The sequence below is a fragment of the Cavia porcellus genome, unplaced genomic scaffold, assembly GCF_034190915.1.
Source record: "Cavia porcellus strain 051 isolate PalLab524CR breed Dunkin Hartley unplaced genomic scaffold, mCavPor4.1 scaffold_15, whole genome shotgun sequence".
In the NCBI taxonomy this organism is placed as follows: domain Eukaryota; kingdom Metazoa; phylum Chordata; class Mammalia; order Rodentia; family Caviidae; genus Cavia; species Cavia porcellus.
This window is the reverse complement of record NW_026947498.1, coordinates 35,516,221-35,538,538: the sequence shown is the minus strand read 5'-3', so window position 1 is coordinate 35,538,538 and position 22,318 is coordinate 35,516,221. Positions and strand designations below refer to the sequence as shown.

The 22,318-nt window shown below is 35.0% G+C and overlaps 1 protein-coding gene and 1 long non-coding RNA gene across 4 annotated transcripts in view; one reads left to right on the top strand and one right to left on the bottom strand.

Annotated features, from left to right (window-relative positions):
• The window catches only part of Epha3 (EPH receptor A3), a 368,574-nt gene extending 347,851 nt beyond the window's left edge, over positions 1–20,723 (bottom strand). For both annotated transcript variants that reach the window (XM_063224777.1, XM_063224778.1), the window contains exons 1-2: positions 20,550–20,723; positions 3,206–3,270 (exon numbers count right to left, since the gene is read on the bottom strand). In XM_063224777.1, coding sequence (XP_063080847.1) covers positions 3,206–3,270; positions 20,550–20,637 — 153 coding nt within the window. In that variant the 5' untranslated portion in view covers positions 20,638–20,723. The remainder of the gene's footprint in view (positions 1–3,205; positions 3,271–20,549) is intronic.
• A 46-nt stretch (positions 20,724–20,769) lies between these two features.
• Positions 20,770–22,318, top strand: part of LOC111756678 (uncharacterized) — a 45,448-nt gene continuing 43,899 nt past the window's right edge. For both annotated transcript variants that reach the window (XR_002791099.2, XR_010039384.1), the window contains exon 1: positions 20,770–20,903. This is a non-coding gene — a long non-coding RNA (uncharacterized LOC111756678). The remainder of the gene's footprint in view (positions 20,904–22,318) is intronic.

Sequence of the window (22,318 nt, the reverse complement as noted above, 5' to 3'; positions counted from 1 at the left end):
AACGCAAACAAAAATGAATGAATGAATGAATGAATGAATGAATTGATTAATTAATAGAGAGGGAGAATATTTTCATAAGAAAATGATGTAACTGAATTGCAAAGTTTCAGTGCAAATATATGATTAGGAAAAAGAATAGAAACAGAGAAGAAAACATATAGACATGAAACATTTTTAGCCACTTTTCTAAACTTGTTAATTTTATATTGCTCAATGTTACAACATTCCATGGTTTATTTTTTTAATGTACGTTATAATGGATTTGGAATTAGAGCTTCTGATTGTCACACTATTGAAATTTATGAAATAATTTTTAAGTGTCCATTGCTTAGCAACTTCTGATGAAGAGCTATTACTAATCCCTTAATAAGAATTTCTCAATCATGGTGCTGTCATTTGGGAGTAGGTCATTCTTTTTCATAAAGCCTGCCATGTCCATCAGAACACATTTAGCAATATACATGGTCTCTTCTGGTAGATGTCAGTAATACCCCAGCCCCAGATGGAACAATGTCTACAGATTTCGCCAAGCCCCAAGAGGCAAAATCGCCTATCCTCTTTCATCTCATGCCAGTAAGAATACCTGAGCAGGGTTTTCAATGATTCAGTATGCTGTGATATTGTTTTTTATAATTTTTGCTAAGAGTTCTACATTTATAATAATTATTAGATTTACAGCTATTTACTAGAGTTAATTACATGCAATAATAAGTCTAAAGTCATTTCTAGCTATGACCTGTCACTTTTTTCTATGGTGTGCACAAGCTTTCAGTAAGCATCATAGTTGCTTTAAGTATGTAATTCTTCTTATAAACAAAATAAGCATAAAATGAATCTACTCTTTTCCTACTAAAAATAGAAAAAAATAAGTAAAAATTTGCTGAATCAAAAGCATAATGTATCATACAAGCAAAGCTGTAAATTCCAAACCTAAATTTTCCCTGCAGGTAATCATCTAATAATTGGACTAGGAAAGGAGACATGAATATCAGTCAAATATTTTCTGAATTTGAATTATTATTTCCTCAGAGATATTATGACTAATATAACAAAGAGGGGGAAGACTATGCATGACACGTACAACATAGCTCAGATATTTGATTTTCTCTTTCCTTTTAAAAAAGTTTTTGTGTTATTATAAATTTCATGATATACTGGAGAGATTTTCTTTGTTCCCTGAATGTTAATGATAAACTGAAGTGAGCTAGACCAGCTTTTAAAGCCCATTTTATACATCAGAAATAGGGAAGCCACAGCTGCAAAATCTGCAGAGGGAAAGTGCTGTGGAGAAAGCCTCGTGTGTGAGAGAAGCTCTCTCAGGCAAGGGTAAGCAAAGTAGAAACTGGAAAAGGTTAAGTATAGGAAGCTAACCAGATTCCAAGGTCAAAAGGAGGTGGTAAATTGGACAAGAAATGGAAAATGTCAAGAGGTAAGTTACTTGGAAGAGTGTTTCTCAAATTTAATGCGGTAGAGTTCCCGAGGATGGGTAATTTTGAGATGCAGATTCTGTTTCAGCAACTTTGTAGCAAGGCTGAGCATCTACATTGTAACAGTCTCCAGGTGTTCATGTGGTTCACAGGCAAACTGTGTGTACCCACGTTCCACACTCAGCACATCTTTGGATGACGTGCCAACACTTATTTTATCACAGATCTGAGATTAGCAATGGGAACTGTTAAACTATGAGAATAACAAGGGATTTCATTTTCCCCAATTCTCAATATATAGTTATGAGTTATCTTTTTTCTTTCTTTAAAAGAAAGCACAGAATAAAGTGTTGATTTGATAAGCATGTTAATTTCTGTTTTTAAGAAATATACATATGTAAGTCCGTCAGTAAAATGTCGCTATGGTTTTTGCTTTTCTTACCACATTAGACAGAAGTTTGCCACAGCATATTATCAGATGGAGTAAAGAAAACCTTGTATTTCTCAACTCAAAATTAAGAAAAAGCTTAACAAAAGTAAGAAAAATTGATTAGTTTTAAATAAGTTTTCCTGCTCAGGCCTGTGTTTTGATTCACTCTTCGTGACAATCCTGGCTGAGCTTCGGTCCCAATCATCTCATCCTCTTCGCTATGGGAAAACCAAATCCTGGCTTACCTCATCATCTCCCTCCATAGCAACTCATGGAGGCTCAGTTAAAGGTTTTGGCATTTTGTCAATGTCAAGGTGTGCCAGGAAGAGAAGCAGATACAAAGATGACAGATGGATGAAGTAACCTTGATGGAAAACATTCACTAGTGAAGAAGCAGCAGCAGCAGTATTGTAAGAAAGTGTGCTCAGCCTGAAGAGCGAACACACACACTAGGTGTAAGTAGTGATGCTCCCCCCGCTTTAAAAAAAAAAGGACGATCCAGGAAGGGGCAGGAGCATATAAACTTATTCCCATGACAAATAATCCAAAATAGCACTTTGCATTTCTTGCAAGTTATACACGAGGAAAAAATGTACGTTTAAGCATTTGTTCCAGTTTTATCTGAATCGGAATTGCTCAAACATGACTTACGGTCTAAAAAAGGGAAAATGAAAAATTCCTCAGATAAAAGACGCATCACGAACAGTTAAGGTACTAAAAGGACACACATCTTAATAATCCTTGCCTTGCTTGATTAAATACAAAATTTACTTGAAGTCATTAAAAGGTAAATGCACAGATTTCTTTTTCTAAGTAAAATCCAAGTTTACAACTTATCTAGACAAGTTAGAGATGTGTTAAACAAGTAAGTTAAAATGATGTAGGTTGTCACTATAGGTGACAAATCTTTCTTGGAATAGTTGCGGTGGTTAACTTTACTGTATGACTTCACAGATTACTATCCTTAGATAACATACTTCTACATAAGTTAAAATTTAGAGTTTCCTAAAACTTTACCTATTCTAAGAACATCACAAAAAACACTATGTGATCACATTTAGATCACCTATATCATGCTAACGATAATTAAAATATTCAATCCAGTCAAGGTTTTCATGCCTGAACACTGCTGCTGTTTCATCAATAGATTCAGAAGAAAAGCAGTAAAATTTTCTCAATAGTTCCATGGGGCATGAACATTAGGCTATGTGAGTCCACGTTCTGAATATACATGCATAATTTTTCATGAAGTACAAGAGCTTTAGAGAACACACCAATTATTCTTTCTATTGTCTAAGAGAGACAAGACACAGAATCACGTTTTCCTTCTAGAGTTTTTTGAACTCACCCCATGTGCTGGGTAGGAGATCCAGCCCAGTTCCCCTTGAATTGTTTTTGAATCCAAGAGATTGACTAAAAAAAAACCACAAACACATAAACACAGTTAATACTAATGAACTATTTCTACTTTTTCTCTTCAATTAATGTTGTCTATTACTATCAATATTGCTGTTCAAAAATATGACTTGTGTCATTTATTGTCAATGCATAGTTAATTTTATTATAAGTATATAACAAGTATGAGAATTTTTTTTAAAGTGACCATAAGAAAAGTTAGGGAATCAAAAGTGTCCACAGTCTTTTAATTTTTTGTTCACAATAAAGTTAATATTCAGAATATTTATATTTTCTTACAGAAAAATTAAACATTTAAAGAAGAAACAATAGACATTCAAAATAAAAAGCCATTAATGATAACAAGATATAAGGCAATTACAAAGATGATTAATTTGATTGATTTACAAAAGATTATGCTATAGATGAATGTATTAGATATAAACAATCTATATCTCTGCTTGTCCATTCTATCTTGATTTGACCCCTGGGTAATTTCAAACATACCATTCTGGAAGGTATAGTCTTAATAACGTACAAATTACTAGTTTATATAAATAAGCAAATATATAACTGCCAATTTGAGGATAAACCAAAATAGAAAATATAGTATAAACCTGTGTTTGTTTAAAGAAGGTGTTATTAGTCAAAGATTTTAGTAATTGTGTTGAGAACTTCATGGTAGTCATTAAACTGTCTGGTTCCTAAACAATATTTATAGATAAAAAGTAAAATAGAACATATATACATTTTTATATATTATTAAAATAGGTAAATTATTTAGCTTTAACAGAATGTTACTTTATTTTGGATCAGATATTAAAGTGTTAGAGGAAATTTGAATATAATCAGTAATAAAATTCTTATTTTGACTGTAGATTTGATCTATTACCTTTTGTAACTGAGGAAAAATATCGATTTAACTTATGTCTTACAGTTTTTTAATGATTGAAGGTTTTGAATTCATAATATATAGTGAGAAGAAAGTTAAAAGAAATAACCACGTCCTGTATTACTTAGTTCAGTTTCTATAACTGAGTAATTTTCTGGGACATCAGTTTGGAAATTAAGAGTCTACCTAATTACATTGCAAGTTTTTTTCTAAAGTGACAAAAATTTCTTTATTTATTAACTGACATTACAGAGTATGTTTTAGATTAACCAGTTAAGACTTTTGAAAATATAAGAATAGACTATCTGTATTAAAGCATAAATTCATTCTGATAGACATTTAGTCTAATCATCTCTTATATAACAGTCATTAATTTATTTTTCTTAATTTTACAGAGGATTTACATAGTAGAATTTTCTTGATGTATCTATAAATCATTAGATCATATTGACAATGTTCTTATGCAATGTTATTGCTCAAGTTATCATTGCGTGTAAATAATAATTGAATATGCACTATGTGTCACTTCACATGTTAAGATAAGTACTTCATTTAATTTCAACATTCCTAGCCAAAAAAAAAGTGAGGTGATGAATACATGACTATTACATAGTCTCTGCTTTGAACAATTCATCAAGATACAGATTGTTAACTGAAGAAATAAATACGCCTACATTTTTTCTAATGCTAATGTAGTCAGGAAAAAGACTAGCCTAATCACATTTATGTTTGATTTCCCCTTAAAAGAGGATAGCTAAGCCTAAAAAATATCCTTACAGTAAATAAAGTAAGTGTAGTATGTTAAACTTATTGCATTTACTCAAAAATTTAATCTCTAATACACTCAAATGAATAAATAAACTCAATTACTATTACATATGATCCTGATTCTGCTGCTTCAAAAACATTTAATTTTGTCTACCATGATTATCTCACAATAATGTCATGATGATCAAATAGCATGAAGGTACTTTAAACCACAAGGAATTTATAAAGTGTTATGTAGACCCAGTGTTCTCGTAAAAGTAGTATATGTAACAACAATACCAGTTTGGCTTTTCAATTGTATTTATAATCAACCATCAACACATGACCTAATCGACAAAAGCAGGTGACATCTAAATAGTTTTATAGAAGCATTTAGTTTAGTTTTATAAGATGCCTTTCGTGTGTTGCCAAATAAGAATAACATGATCTAAGAGTTCTAAACACTTAAAGAGAATGGTTGTTAAATTGAGACTTCCCAGGATATAAACCTCAAGTCTCTTGTGATCTTTTGTATAATCACTGAGCATAGCATACTTGAAATAAGAGATAAAAACAATGGAATCTGAAAGTGAATCTAGGAGTGATTTCTCTGAGTCCATTGACTAAATATCTAACTGCAATGTATACCTTAATCGCCATACTGATAAACAATAGAACTTTGGTTATTATTGCTTTTCCCTCTCAAAACATATGCAGACCTGATCATTCCTCCTCCAGTGGCACCGCTATCCTAAGACAAATCCTAAGACAAAGACTCCAGACTTGTACATTCTAAGGTATGATATTATAATATTACGGTCTGAAATTAAAGATACCTCACCACCAGGAGAGTACATTTCACTTGTTGCACAACTGAAGTTCACAATTGTAAATTTCAAAAGGAAATTATTTTTAAAGGTGAGTAAAAATCTAAGCATGTGCTAATTCTTTAATGATTGTCTCATGTCAGTTATTTACCAAAGATACAAATTGCTCCTTAACACTTTATTCAATTTAATGATGTGACTTGCAAATAACTGTGATGTAAGAAATGTTATTTAATACATTTCAGAATGTGGTCTATTCAAAGAACTATATAGCATATATTACCCTTTAAAAATAAAGTTTAAGTGAGAAATACTTTGAAATGATATGATTCTCTTTAAATTGATACATAAACGTGGGATATTTTTAACAAAATTGTGGTTGGAAATCATAGTCTTATGCTTAGAAGAATATGTTTTCTACTCATGAACTGTATTGATCGCTTCCTAGTAAAGAAAGACAGTTTATTTGGTCATGCTTTTAGGGTATCCAGTCCATGATTTTCTGGCACCGAGGCAGAAACATCATGGCAGATGCGTGTGGCAAAGCAAAGGGGCTGTTAATGGTAATCAGGAAGCAGATGACTGGCCAAAAACCTCTAAAGAGGAAGGGACAAGGAGATACCAGATGTATCATCCAAGGGCAGGCTTCCATGACTCACCCAAGCACATGCGAAAGTACACTTTACTAATCATCTGAGTGGCTTATAATCCAGTTAGGTTGAGAGGCACAACTGTCACAGGTACTTTTTACTGTCAGTAGGTTCCTGCTTTATGAATACAGACGTGTTAATAGAAGACGGTTATACTCAGAAGTCAAAGACAATCCTCACTTGGATTCTCAATTTGGCTTTTGAGTGGGCATTAAAAAGAGATAATTAAATTTAATTGAGATGAGGAATTTTGGTGTCTGGAATAAGAAAGTGTAAAGGGAGTACAAATGTAAAACAAAGTATAGAATAATATGGTTCTAATTAGTTAAAAGAACCTGTGGAAAGAAGAAAATGTATTATCAAGTCTGCCACTGAGTTCTACTGTCCTGTACCCAAATGCTCTAGATTGTACCCAAGGGTCACACTGGTCCTCCCTTTTCTATCTTTCATAACAATAGCAAGATTCAAACAAAAGTGCATTCCTAATAATTGCCTATTTATACCATTATAATCATGTAGAATTATTTGCATCAAGGCTGAACACCATCTTCTTACTAATGGAAATGTACTAAGGATTATAAAAAGCCTCAGTGATTACAATAAGAGTTTGAAACAGATTCTCAGTTCAAGAGTATAGATTAAAAACTCTAGGTCTAAATTTTCTGGAGTTTTACTGTTAGAAAATCAACATAGCAAGATTTTTTCAAAGACAGTTTAAAACTCTGATTAATTGTCACTACTTGTCCACAGAAGAACTCTGACAGTTAAACTAATATTCACAGTTTGGAAGAGTATTTAAGTGTTCCGTTCATAGGCAATGTTAAAAAGAGATTGTAAAAATTAAATGCCATAGTCTCTCCCTGAAGCAGGAGATCTTTCCCCGTTATTTAATATTACAATAATATGCTTTGGAGTAGTGCTATAGTTGCATTTTGTGACTATATCAGATTACATATAATTATCAAGAAATTATTTCAAAGCCAACAGTAGTTTTGAATACTTAAAGAACTGTAGATTCTTACAGTGAGAGGTCTTTTCTTGTGAAGCTTTTAGATATAAGATGGCTCTAAATACATGTACAAATACTACAAACTCACAAATGAAAAAGTGCGACTTGCTTTTTAAAAAAATGGCACTAATAATAAAATACTGACGCTGTCTAGTCACACAGTGACTGTAACTGCACACGCTAGTTCATACATGCTTACTTTTTATCATTGTCAGCACTTTCTGTTATGATAAACACAGCAGCACTGTTCTAGGTTACAGGAAGTAGGCTTTCTTTAGTTTGCTTCTAGATGATATTCGAGTATCATAACTAGGAGAAAATGATACAGGAAAGAGTACACTTTGTAACATCTTTGTGTTGTAAGTATTTGTATAGTTTTCTGGGTAAACATAACATGGAATTCATAAATTACGATTTATTTTCTTACAGAAATCCATCCCAGCCCATATTTTTTTCAGTATTTCTCTATATACAGGAGTATGCCACGAGAAAAAAATCTAGGTAAGTCCAAGTTTTATCGATGTACTTAGGTATTTTAACATGTTTTGTATACTGTGTTTCTTTCTTTCTTTCTTCCTTCTCTTTCTTTCTTTCTTTCTTTCTTTCTTTCTTTCTTTCTTTCTTTCTTTCTTTCTTTCTTTCTTCTTTCTTTCTTTCTTTCTCTTTCTTCCTTCTCTTCCTTTCTCTCTCTTTCTTTCTTTCTTTCTTTTTGAGACAGGATCTCTCTATATAATTCAAAGTGTCCCTGAACTCACTATGTAGCACAAACTGGCCTCAAACTTCCAGCAGTCCTCCTGCCTCAGCCTGAGTACTGGAATTACAGATATGCACCACCACACCTGGCATATTCTTAATTTAATGGCCTATGTAAATTCCTTTTATGTATTTAGTATCCATCATCAAAACATAATTAAGATATTTTCCAAGAGGTAAAAGAGAATTGCACAGAGTAGCAATAATTACATGTTATTTAAGCTGTAAAAGAAGTCAACTATTAACTATCAATGTTTTGTGGGCAAATTTCTTTTAATCTGTATTAAATTCAACAGGAGTTTTGTCATTGAGTCATCAATTTTTTTTTTCTTTTCTTTTCTTTTTTTTTTTTTACACAGTTTCTCGCTATGCAGTACAGGGTGGCCTTGACCTTACTGTATAGTTCAGGCTGAACTTGAGCTCATGGCAATCCTCCCGCCTCAGCCTCCTGATTGCTGGGATTACAGAACTGTGCAACCACGCCCAGTTGGAATCATTAACATATTTAGTATCAAATAACTAGCTAAAATAATTATGTAAGAATTAATAATCTATGGTGTTTTAAGATTTTTGTGTAAAACTTCTTTTGTTGCATGATATCTTAACCATTTACTCAAGTGATACAAAATTTCTGAACAAGGTGATATACTATCAGTTTATTCTATCTTGTTAGCTTTTATTCTAAAGCAATAATTTTGAATATACTTCTATGCAGACTTTCTAGAACGAACTGTAATTAGCTACTTCCACTAACTTTTTATATACAGGGGGGAAACGCTGGAATAAAATCATAAAGTCTCAGAGTGAACAGTCTGTGTTTTCATGGTAGAGTGAATCAAAGAGCTAAAAGCAACCAGACCTGAATGTTTTAACAAATGTAAACCGTATGCCATTTTGAAGGTGTTGAAATTTTCCTTTCCACCTTTTTGTTTTTCAGCCAAAGAAATCTAAAGGTCCTACTAATATCAACATTTTAAAAGAGGAAAATATCTATCAATGGGAATTGATTCTTTTAGTGCACATTTTTGTTACAAAGTGCCTACACTGAGCTTGGATATCTGACACATATATACCCTGCAACCTGATCGCTTTTTCTCTTCATACTTTCCCTCCCCCCCTCCTTCTCCTCAGAGTCTCTTCCCATCTATATGAAGACGACCTCTCTCTCTATTAGCATAGCTCTTCTACTGTGCTTTTAAAAATTTTTTGTATTTAATGTCCCTCATATTAGAGACACCATACTAAGTTTCACCATTTTTACTGTTATTTCACTTAGCATTATGTCTCATATCTATCTATTTTCATATAAATGACTCAAAAGTATCCTTTTTATGGCTGAGTAGTACTCCATTGCATATATAGACCACATTTTCTTTATCCATTCATCTGTTGATTCTTTATAACAAAAATTAGTGGTATTTTCCCATTGCTAGTGAATTTTTAGTACACTAATCACCTTAAAATTAATAATAGTCCCTAGAATAGCAGTTTTCTGTCTTGGTGCAGTATCACCTAATATATGAATCATTAAGACAAGTGAAACATGTTTCAAGAAAGTGACTGTATAAAATTAAAATATTAACAGTTGTATAAAAAGCCTATTTTTCCTAGAACATTTGCTATTTTAAAATATTCTGTGCTTCTAACTTAGAAAACTCTTTTTGAAGATTATAAAGTGAAAAATAAACAAATTATTCAGGAAAATCTTTACAGCCAGTAGGATTCCAAATACTAATACATATTTTGCCATTGTTCCAAAAATCAGGGTATCTTTTACGAAATTATCATAAGATTTTTATTATCTTAAAGGGAAGCTTTTGCTTGAGTAATGTTTTCAGTGATGTTTGTAAAAATACACTAAAATAAGGATCTTAACTTACAGAACAGATGTAACAGTGATAGCAGTCATTTTAGAAACAAAAAAGTTTCTGCAAATCCCTTGACAATATTAGCTTGGGGACAAAAATTGTAGCAATAACAGATCCTAGATTTCAACTTAAAAACATCCACTGGGAATTTTTATATTTCTAGACAAATGTATTTTATTTTTAAAAATTCCAATGCATAGTAAAACTCATGAGTTTAAATATTTGGAAAAATAAAATCAACTTACAGCTTTGACTTCATATTTTACAAGATAATTGCATGTGGATTATGAAACTTGTCATGTATCATTTGCTTTGCTCATCATAATCCAATCAAAGGACTGTAATTTAGAACAGAACAATTGAAAACACCATAATAAAAATCTGAGTTTATCTTTTTGAGTTATCAAATGTAAATGAGTCTTACCTTATCTATGTTAAAGCAGAGTGAAAATAAATCATGAGAAAAATACTCTTCTTTGGCCTTCTGCCCCTTTAAAAGCATTTCCAATATTTGCAAAAGTTACATTTGATGGGGCTGGCAAAGGACAGCAACACATTTTCACATTTTAATTATTAATGTGTATAATGTCAGTTCTTGTCATTCTGCTAAAATGGGAAACACACTTTAAATGGTTTTTGGTATATTTGAGAGAAATCACAACTACTATAAAGGAATAGTGCAAAAGAATACACAATGTTAAACAAATTGTTGCCTATTTTTTGCACCCTCAATTTGTAATTCAGAAAAAAATATAATTTAATAGCAATGTGAGTCCACAAGGTACATATTCATTCATACAATTGTGGTCACAGTTTGGGGATAGCTGAGTTTGGAAGAGAGCTATACTGGCATTGGCAACTTACACCACTGCTGCAAATAAACTTTTCCTTTTTCTTGGTTTGTTATCTTCTCAGCCTAACTTCCTCTCAGGATGAAGACTGCTATTATTTGCAATAAAATAATATATCATTCTAAGATCTATAGCCTTTGATTCATTCATTGGATTTGAAAATCAGGACCAATGTGTGCTATTGATGAACAACTTGCTTCCTCTTTCCCATAGCTAGGGAAAGCTACACTTTCAGGTGGACTGAAAATCGGTCCATTTCATCACAGTCAAAAAGGATAATTTAAGACTTCATATCTTGGGGCTGGGGATTTAGCTCAGCGGCATAAGCGCCTGCCTTGCAAGCAGGCAGTCGTGAGTTCGATCCCTGGTACCAATAAAAAGAAAAAAGACAAAAAAAGAAAAAAAAAAAAAGACTTCATATAAAGCAGGAGGAGTTTTACTGTATTATTAAACGTGTAGGTTTCATTCCTCTCTTTTTTTGGAAAAAAGTTAAATTAATCTCTTCAGAATGAATACACATACACACAGACACACAGACGCACACACACACATATATGAAATTCAAGATGAAAAAATTGTAATGTTGAGTAAATTAACTTGTTTCTCATCAAATTGACTCAAATGAATTTTCTTTGGGGCAGTCTTTTTGGGGTTCTACCACATCTATATTTTTGTCCAAAAAGAAAAATCAGTTTGGAGGTTTATGTCACTTTAGCTACTCAGTTGTTAATATTAGACATGTAAAATGATTCATTTTATAGAAATATTTTAAAAGCTATTTTTTTCTGGATTGTGTCACTGTGCAAAGACTTAGCTCTCACATAGTATGTAAAAGTTTAATAATAAAACACTACTCTTTTTAAAAATTTTATATCATTCTTAGGACTAGGTTTTTAAAGCCAAATTTGTATTTCCCTTTATTTAGGAGAGTTCTACAAGACTTTACGTGAATTAAAAAACAAACAAACAAACAAACAAAAAAAAAGAACAGGAGGAAAAGCGTTGTTGCTTCTCATTCTCAGGCAGCCAAAGGGAAAGTCTGTTACTAAGCCTTCACTTTTGCTCACAGGAGGGGTGCCAATAACTTGAGTGGGTGGATAAGGCTTTAGGAACATAAGGGCTAATACATTAATTTTTTTTTTTTAACATTACAGTGAAGAAAGAAAGATGCTTAAAAGCAGATTTGTAATTTGGAAGCCTGATGTCATCAATATGCTATTCTTGCTTTTTGCCAGTTTAACAGAATTTATTGCAGCAATTAATGCAAAACATATGTGCTGAAATATTCACATGAAACATATAATTGCCCTCAACTTAATTTGCTACCTTTCAAAACCTTCTTTTAGCTACCTTTCTTCAATGCCTCCCTCTAAACAGATACAAGTATTTTCATGAAAGGTAAGAAATTACTACCATTTCTTTTTTTTTTTTTCCCTACATAATTTTAAAATTATCTTTAAAATGGCAGAAAATGTCCACTGTCATCCAATCTACATTTGGGAACATGATCAGTTTTTGCCTGTTAGAGACCTCTGTGACAATTCCAATAATTCATTATATCTCATTTTTTTGTGCATGAAGTTCCAAATGGCCACACTCTGGTTATATTGACAATTTCCTCACAATCTCTGTCTGTGGAATTCCTGACACAATCTTCCTTCCAGGGTGAGGAAAGGAACCCTGAGTGTTAAAAAAGGGAGACAGAGGGAAGTAGGTGTGAGGAAAAGGCATTTTTCTCCTTTTCTTTCTCCACATTCAATTTCGTTTAACTTATTTTCTTGTAAGTCTTTCAGCCATGCAAATGATCATAATTTATGTGTATATTCACTTTGCATTCCCAAAACACTCTCATCTATTTGGTTTCCTTGGATTTTTCACTTTAAAATTCTGAGTATTTCAAATTGTTTTGGCAAAGCCACAAGAGTGAATATAGTCACTGTGATTCACGTTGACCGCGCTAGTACTTTGCCTGAGCACATAACTCACAACCATTTGTGGAGGAGAGAAAATACATGAAGTTAACTTCAAATTACTAAGACAGAGTCAGGCCAGTTCCTACTTTACTGTAGGAAAATTTTCTTATCGGTATCGGTACAGAGGACATGACACCTACTTTAGGATTGTTTTAATGATTAAAAAGCTCAGTGAAAAATGATCAATGTAAGAGAACAGATCTCAATCAGCAGGACACTGTAGTTACTATTTCAGTATTGGACACAAGACTGAAGATAATCGTGTTCTTGAAATCTACTGCTCTCAACAATCCATTCTTACCTGAAAAACACTGAATTTTGGCACAGACACTGGAATGTCAGCATCAGGCACTGTTGATCTAATCCTGATTACCCAGTTTTTAGAAAGCTCCTCAGTTTGTACCCGAATCAAAACACTGGGGTCATGTTTTAATAAAACAGTACCAGTCAATAAGGGACTTTGGGAGGAGACAACTTTTGATTGTAGAAAGGGGAAAGTTTATGGGACACCCCCTCAGCCATCATAAAAGGCCTCACAGGTAGTATCAGCAGGGGGCTTTAAGAGAGCTGGAGAGAGGATTGCTCATTCTATTCTGGGCCCTAAGGGAGCAAACTGCCCCAGGAATCAACACTTGGCAAAGAGGGTGAGACTTCAGCACAGGGCCCAGCGGGAGTTCAGGGGCTCCCGCCCCTCCCTGCCTAGCAGAAGGGTGCAGGGTGTTGGCCAGCTTTGCAGGACACCCTTCAGGCCCCTGTCGCCCGTTCCTCCGTCTGTCCCTGGGGGTCTGTGAATGCAGAAGGGAAGGCAGTGGGTGATGGCCACGGAGAAGGCCAGCGAGCCCCCGCAGGGCTCCTGTGGGAGTCTGGCGCCCCGTCAGGACGCAGCCGGCCGTCTGGTGCCTTCTGCACGGCTGGGCAGGCCCAGGGCCGGCCGAGGTCCAGGTGTGGGGCCCGCGGCTCCCCGGCGCCGGCAGCTCCCCGGCGGCAGCCAGAGGGCGCACGTTCGCCTCTCGCCCGCCCAGTCTGAACGCGGGTGTCGCCTAACTTTGCGCCCCGCGCTCCGCTGCTCGGGCCTGCGAGCGGGCACAGCGCGGGTGGCCAGAGCGCTCGGGGTGGCTGTCGGGGTGCGCCCGCCGCGCTCCCCGGAGTTCGGCAGCCTGCAGCGGAGAGCGCGCACAGAGAGCTCACGGGTCCCCGGGACTGCTGGGGCTGGGGTTCCGCGGACCGGAGATGGGGTCTCAGATCTGCTCTTTAGTCCGATGCATAGTGAGAAAGTACCGAGCTCTAGCGGGGCTCTGTGGGGGGCGGGGGGGGCACCCTAGGGGTCCCTCTGCATGGTGAGCCTGGTCGTAGCAGGGAGCGTGGCTTGAGGTGGGGAAGCCCTGATAGTGGCTGTGGTGGCAGGGAACGTTTGGTCGTCTCTCTATGGCTTCATTACAGTGGCTCACTGGTAAAGCTCCACTTGGTGTTAGGATTTCTCAGGGCACACTTCTGTAACAATCATGGTGCATCATCAACCGTGGGCGGTGGAGCCCAAGAAAAGGAGCCGCGGTCACCTCCTGCGGCCGCCCTTGTTTATGGGGGAGATTGTTCACAACAGGTTGTTTGTACAGTGCTGCCACTTGTCCCCCCCTCTACACCTATTCTTCTCATTTCACCATGTTGGTTTGGATTATGTGGATTTTCACCCTTTGCTTTGACTAGAACAGCAGGACACGGTTTAGAAAATGAAAGGGCGGGGTGGGGGGCGACACTCAGGGATTCCAGTTTAATAATCGCTCCAAGTCTGAAGCCTTATTTGAACTGGTTTTGATTCCATCCACCCTCCACATGCGTTTGCTCCGGCATTCAAAAGGGAGAAGCATTCTTTGGCTTACATTCTTAAAACTTCCCTGAATAAAATACTTGGTGATGGGGGAAAATCAGACGTGTGCAAGCTTGAGAGGAGACATAAACACAACCCTCCCTCTTTTCAAAGTATGCCGGGTCTTTAGGGACTTTATAAAAATTGATTAGCCAGGCTCTACATAATCAAAGTCTGCTTTAAGTAAAAACTGCGTACAGGAGCCCTATATTAGCACTGGCTGTAGAATCTTTGCAGTCCTCAGCCTCTCCCTTTTCGTAATCAACTTATTTTCTTTTCTCTTGCATACACTTTTTTGGGGGGGAAGTAATCGACCACCCTTTCTGGTTTCATGGAAAGCTGGTAGGAGACAAACTAAAACTTGCTGACCTCAGACTTTTCCTAGAGAAAACCTCCTGCTGAGTTCCAACTACTACCTGATACTAAGCAGCTGGCTGCAGACCTTGAGCGTGAATTCAAGGGGCACTCAGGAATCCACACGTCAGTATGACCAGGAATGGCCTCCTGGCTTGGTGGAGTAATGGTTTGGCAGTTTTATGCTTTCCTGATACCATTTTGTTTTCATTCTAAAATCATTAGAAAATTAGCTATGGTTTTCAAATTTTTGAGAAGTAAATTTCTAAGACCTTCCTCCCTATACCTGGGTGGAAAATGTAATGAACATTTCACACCACCAGTCAACGCTTTATTTGAAAAATCTGTGGAAAGCTACTTGCACACTTGGTAAAAGCCCTTTATTGACCCTCCCTGGTGATAAAATCCAGATCTCTGAAAACTGAACCAAAAAGGTTCAGTTCAAACACCTGAATCTGTTCTTCTAAATCATTCTTCAACAAAGGTTTGTTAAATATTTTAAAGAAAAAAAAAATAAAAGTATGTTACAAATGAGGTAGAAGATCTTGACAGAAAATCACTTGTAAAAGTTAGTGTTCTTCCAAAACATACAGAGTTCCCCCCGCCTTAGATCTAGTATTTTGCCAAATAAAATCATTGGAAAATAATTCAAATCAAAGGTAGTCCACATCACAGGTTTCTTAGTAAGTAAATGTCTGCAAGAACTTATCGAGGTTTGATGATTTGTGGAAAGTTTTATTAATATTTTCTTGAAGATTTTATGACTTGGAAAATGTAACTTTCAAGAACACTTCTTACTGTTTCCATTTGCACTGAAGTTAGTAAATCAAATATACTGTGAAAACATGTTCTGCCTTTGAAAGTCCTATGCATATGTAACTGATTATTTGATATTTAAATATTGCATATATATTTTATTTCGGAAAACTTTGCAAGTTTAGGTAAGAACTTTAATATTTAGGATTTTTACAAAGAAAACTTTTGTGAAAAAAATATTAAAAGTGATTAGACCATTAAAGTACACAAAGAAATTGAAACAATCAAATATGGGTAGTATATAAAAGGGATGAAGAATCTTACAAAGCCTGACATTTAAAAATTTATTAAGAGTAATAAATTGTTTATATGAGAAAGCACCAAGCCATAATTATATTCAAGTCATCAGATATATTACATGAAACTTTCTAGACACAAATGTTTAATAAATACCTGTTTCCAAGTTGTGATTGTGTATATTTTGTTTCAAAATGGTATACATAATGGCTTTTAAGTATTTATCATTGTAGCTCCTAATTTCTACTGTTTCTCAAGGAAGAATTAATTTTATTTTATAAAGTATAGGTATGACCTAACACGTGGCAGTGTTGTTTTATTATATGCAGTTTCCTCTATATAGTTCCAATCACTTTGAATAATCCGTATAATTGACTTTTTACCTTAAAGTGGTCAGAAAAAAATAGCAACTTTATAACTTTAGAAAAAAAAAGAAATGCATAAAAGTGAAATGTTCATTGTTATGGCAAAACTTTTATATTTATAAACCTAAAGTTATTGGTAGAACATTTAATATTTCAAATATTTATAATTGCTTGTTTATGACAAGGACTAGAATATTTGGGATGTGAAACAAAACTGAGAATGAGATATCAAAGGGAATATTTCCCCACTTGAATTTATAATTATCATATATTTTAAGGAAGATACAGGTTTAGAACAAATTAATTTCATGATAGATTTTGAGAGGTTACAAGAAGTTTCTTTTTTGGCACAATCAAAATATTATCATAGCAATTCAGATTGTCAGTAAAAGCTTAAACAAATTTGCTGATAATCCTGTTAATGACCTAGGTCAAGTGTTAACTGTTGTGGGTTATAAAATAGTGAAATTAAGGTTTCTCCTACCTCCAGGCAAATAGCACAGTTATAAGTGTGGTTGGGGGGGGGGTGAGGGCAAGCTTTTAGGAGAACTATTAAATTACAAAAATGTATAATGCATTCATTTATTTAGTCTAGAATGAAAAAGTGCTCTTAAAGCAATGCAAACTTTTTTAAAAAGTCCTATAAAGATGCTAATATAGTTCTCTATTAATATTTCAATTTCAGTATCCTATTTAGTACACTCATATGTATATGAGTATATATACATGAAGTGTATATATATATATATACATGAAGTGGTACCAATTCAAAGATTGTCAAAACAGGAAAAAGCCCACTAAATATATATTGTTTTAAACATTTGCCTACTACCCAAAGGGAAACATATAGTGTTCATCTGTAAGTTTTACCTTAAGTTTTAAATGATCACATAGTCTCCTCAAGTACTTAAAAGATTTATGTTCAAGGAAATGCATCTCAGCCACAAGGAAACAGTGTCTCAGCCACTCTAAAAGAATCTCAAAATAAGTAGTATAAAAATATGTAAGTTTGATTTCATTGTTTATTTTGAAAACTCCGATTTTCAAAGTGATGAGTTCTATGGGTAAATGTTAAATCTGAATTGTGAAAACTTTTGGATAGAAAAATGTATAAAGTAGTAAATACTGATGATTAAGCAGAGCAGTCTGTTTCGGATGGCTTAAAGAGAATACTTTGTCCAATTCTAAAAGAGACTGAACTAATAAGAATCAATGTCTTCACTTTATATTAACTTTTAACTTCTTTCTGAAGTTCTTTCTATTTACCATTGTAATCTATCTGATGGGAATGAGGCGCAAACCTGTTTTCTGACAAAAATTTGACATAACATTCAAATTCTGTGATGAAAAGCAGTTGATTTCCTATTAGAAGCCTTTTCTTATGTGAGCAGAGAAATGAGATTTTTAAAAGTTTATGTAAAGTTCTGTTTCAGGATATAGGCCAATTTTTTATGCAAGTAATCACTGTAATTAGGAAAATCTATTATCATTTTGAAGCCAATAATAGAAAGTATCACCTGAAGTCATTTTCCTTAAATCATAGTACACAGCCATTACATTTGGATTACTAAATGGAAAATTCAGTTATTTTTCTTATCAGGGACTCACAATATTTTGATAGTGATATTAATTACCAAGTTTGAGTTTTAAAAAATTCATAATGATAAAGTTTTTCATCAATCAACACAATGGCCTGATTTTGTTTTTTATTTCTGTTATGCCTGACATCATAATAGATGGAAGAATATATTTTAGCAAATACACACCAGTAAATCTCTAGTCAATTTTCTAATAATGTTGAAATACAATATTTTACATACAAATTTGTACTTTATATTTTAAGTTTCAAAAAATGTATCAGAAAGCTACACTGATACAATTCACTTTATCAATTACTCCCATTAGTAAATTTTAAAAGGTATTGCTTTGTGTTCAAATTACTCTAAGTATTGCATGAAAATTTGGTGTATTCTTTCAACTTATGATTTTCATATTAATCAACTCAACTACTATGAGATAAGCTACTAGATTAGTATTTATTCCTCACTCATAAGGTTGCCTAACTTAAATCATTCATTTAAAATTTGGTTTAAAGCTTCCCTTGATGAGTTTAGAAGGGAAAGGAGACACCCATAGGATGCAGTCACGAAAGAATAAACCCATGAACAATAGATAAACTTTGATCCAAGGAAATTAAATGTAAACGATGTTAGTTGTCTGAGTATATTTCCATTCTTGTTACATATTATTAATGTACACCTGACTGTGTAATCATGCCAGTGTGGTTTAAAAACAATCAACTCTTGATCATTCTTGTTTCATTAAATTAATATTCATTAATTTTACATTGATGTGAATAAGATTAAGGAGTCATTTTTTGCAGTTTACTGAGAAGTTATGTTCTCCACACAACAATGACTCTTAGTTGTATTGTTGTCCATTATTAACTCAGTAGTGTTCTTTATCTACAGAGTTTTTGTCCATTATATTTGAAAAATGTGATTTATTGTAGCAATGTAAGTATTTTAATAGTATTATCTGGTTACTGATGTTGCCTTAATGTGATAAAAAATAAAAAATTAAAACAAAAAAATCAAACTTATTGATATAATTAGCTATTATACAAATAATTATTCTTGCTTTTTATCTATAATGAATATTACAAGTATTTTAAATTTGTTTGTTAAAAAACATATTTGTGTACCAGATGATTTTCTTGATTCTCACATTTCAAAATTTTCAATTTCTTTATTAATGTAGGACAGAGAAATCTACCACAGTGACAAAAGCAATGACTAAGGAAAAAGAAATTAAATTAATAGTAGTGAAAGTGGGTCACCAAATATGAGAAATAGTTTTTGTATTTTGTTAGAACAAAATATCTTTGTTCTAACTTGTGATTCCAAGATAGTGCATACAACGTGCAACAAGATTGGCTCAACCATATAAGCTTTTAGTGAAGGATATATGTCTCAATGTGTTTGTACATCAATTCCTCGGGATTGCTAACTTGCAAAATAAATTAATAAATGTCATAAGTTCAAAATCATTAACAAGAAATCAAAATTGGAAGTGCTTATCTACTGCAATCAATTATTTAGAGAAGTTTGTCTTCAAACTTTGTGATTGTATTCACAAATTATTAAAAATAGGTTGCAGAAGGCATACAGGGTAAAAGCTATTTACTTAAGTACACAATCCCATAAGAAAAAGTATTGTCCTTAATATTCGGTTTGCACAATAATACATAGAAAAACAATGAATGCCCATCACAAGGAAAATAAATAAACCGACACCAAGGAAATGCCATTTGCTGCATATAAACATTCTTTGTTAATTTGCTTTTCAGTTATTTATTACATCTATCCAGGAGTTTTTCATTCATGATGAAATACATGCTCCTCTTTGTATATAAGCCATTAAACAAAAAGAATCCAACTTAAGTTTATTATAAATTCCTGCAAATATTACTTATGTTAATGTAGCATATGCTGCTCATTAGAACCTGTACGATAGAGCACACCATCGCCCGGCAGGATACACATCAATACAGCAGTTGTGAGTGTGTGTGCCCACCCACCCACACACACACACACACACACACACCTTTGCTTCAACAGTTTCCTTTAATCCATTCACAAATGCCATGATCCTAAGTAGGAACAACCTGTCATTATCTTTGAACATATTACAGAATCTAGAAAGAAGGTTTGAATTTTCTTTTAAACTTCTCCGAGTACCACATGGTCATAATTAGAAAATAAAATACTGCCTTGGCTATTTGGCAATTAACATCCTGGGTTGTAAAACTGGAGGATTTTCTTTCTTTCTTCTTCAAATTGGCAAAAAAGGTAATTGCTTGAGTTGGTGTAAGATTAAAAACACACTCTGAAGGCTGTGACAACCCAAAATTATTTCCCAAAGTGTATGAGGAAACAGCGGAAAATAAAAGCACATCTTTGGTTCCCTGAGCGCGCACAGCTTGCTCGCAGGCAGCCGGCGCGGACAGGCTTCGGGGAGAACGCGCTGGCTGTGCGGAGCGCCGGCCGGCCGGGTCAGGACCTGCGCTCCGGTACCGGTACCTGGCTTACCTTCATTGGAAGGCTGCAGACTCAGTTCCCCGCAGCAGCTGAAAAGCGAGTAGCCGAGCAGGAGGAGGATGGAGAGGTGACAATCCATGTTGCTGGTGCAGAGGGCAGTGAGAGGCGCATATCTCCATGAAGCGTGCCACTGATGTGAGGGGGAGCCTTCTGATTGCTGGAGAAGTTACCATGCTCCGCTCGCAGGCTGATGTCAAGTTTGACACTGGAGATAAGGAGGAGTCTGGCTGCCTCTCCGCGGACCTCGCTGGGGACGTCTCCGGGTCCTAGTGCCATCGGAAGCGCGCGGAGAGCAGCGCAGGTCGGCGTGCTGCAGGCGTGTCCGTGCACAGAGCCGCCGCGGAGGTGGGTGGGGTGGGCGTGGGGCCGTCACCAGTGGGGTGGCCAAGGCTGAGGTTGTGGAGGGGCGCAGGCGGGAAGGCGTGGTGAAGGGGGCAAAGCCGCTCTTTCTTCCTTGAGTTGCCATAAAAAGTAGCTATTTTATTGTTATACGGGCTCTGTAGCTTAATTTCCTGAAGAAACCAGAAAGACTGAGAGGGGTGTCATATGGCAGTATGAGTGGAAAAGAAAACGAAATGCCAGAGAAATGTTTGTTATTAAAGGCGGAGGGGGGAGGCATTCATTTAAAAGGGCTTCAAGGATGATTACATATTTGAAAGGAAAATTAGCATTATCCCTCTTCTGTATTTAATGTAATCATAATTCGCTTTGTGGTTCAGAAAGACTTTAATAGACTGAGTACAGCAGAAAGTCCCTTCAGATCTACACGGAAGGATATCAGGCTTTTAAGCAAGTTTGACACAGTGATTTCAGTGCATAGGTTTCAGTACACTTAGGTTTTTCAATCTGGGAAGTGATTTTCATCATCCTAAAGCAGGGAACAATCCTAGCCCGAGCAGTAGCTGTGGGTCAACATTCATTCTTGTCCTGTGCTACAGTTGTAGCATAATTTAAATCTGAAGTTCTGGGCAATACCTGACTCCTCCCCCAACACCTAACATTAGGATGTTGGGGTTCTGTGAGAAGTAATGCGTGATTTATAGCTCCCAGTTCAGCGTTTAAACCAGCTCCCGTCTGGTAACATTTTAATACTGTTCATCTTTAACATTCCAAATCCAATGGCTAACTCATAATGTTCTCGTTCTCTCTCTCTCTCTAACTTTACACTACAGTTATAAATATCCCTGAATCTCTAACTCCCTTGTTGGACTGTAGTATAATTACAATTCATTTCAGTCAAATAACTTTATAATTTAAAGTTTAAGAATAGTTCTCACTTATCTTTAAATATCCCCCAGATATCTTCCCACCAAGTATCTTTTTGTATTCTGAAAAAAGAACAAAATTATTACATTCTTTGCGTAACTCTCAAAACAAAAACTATATTGATGGACTTAACATCAACGATCAATTTTATAGCCCTAGAAAGTAGGGAAAAAATAGAAGTTTGAAAAGGTCCTGATAATAAGATATTCATTTCATGAGCTCTCTGTCTTTCATGAGAGAACAAAACTTTCACCTTAAAAAATGAAAGTTTTCTGATAATGTGTTGTTGCCGCAGCTGATGGAGTGCACAGGGGTAGTGGAAGCCAAGGGGAAGAGTGTGACCCTCTTGATTTTTCTGTGTGCGTCTTATTTGATCTCTAACCTCTTCCCACATTATGTCACCACGGGATATGGAACCCTCAAGTGCCAAGTCTGTCAGAATTAAAATAATGAGATATTGCACAGAGAACATAGATAACAGTGACTCTGTGGTG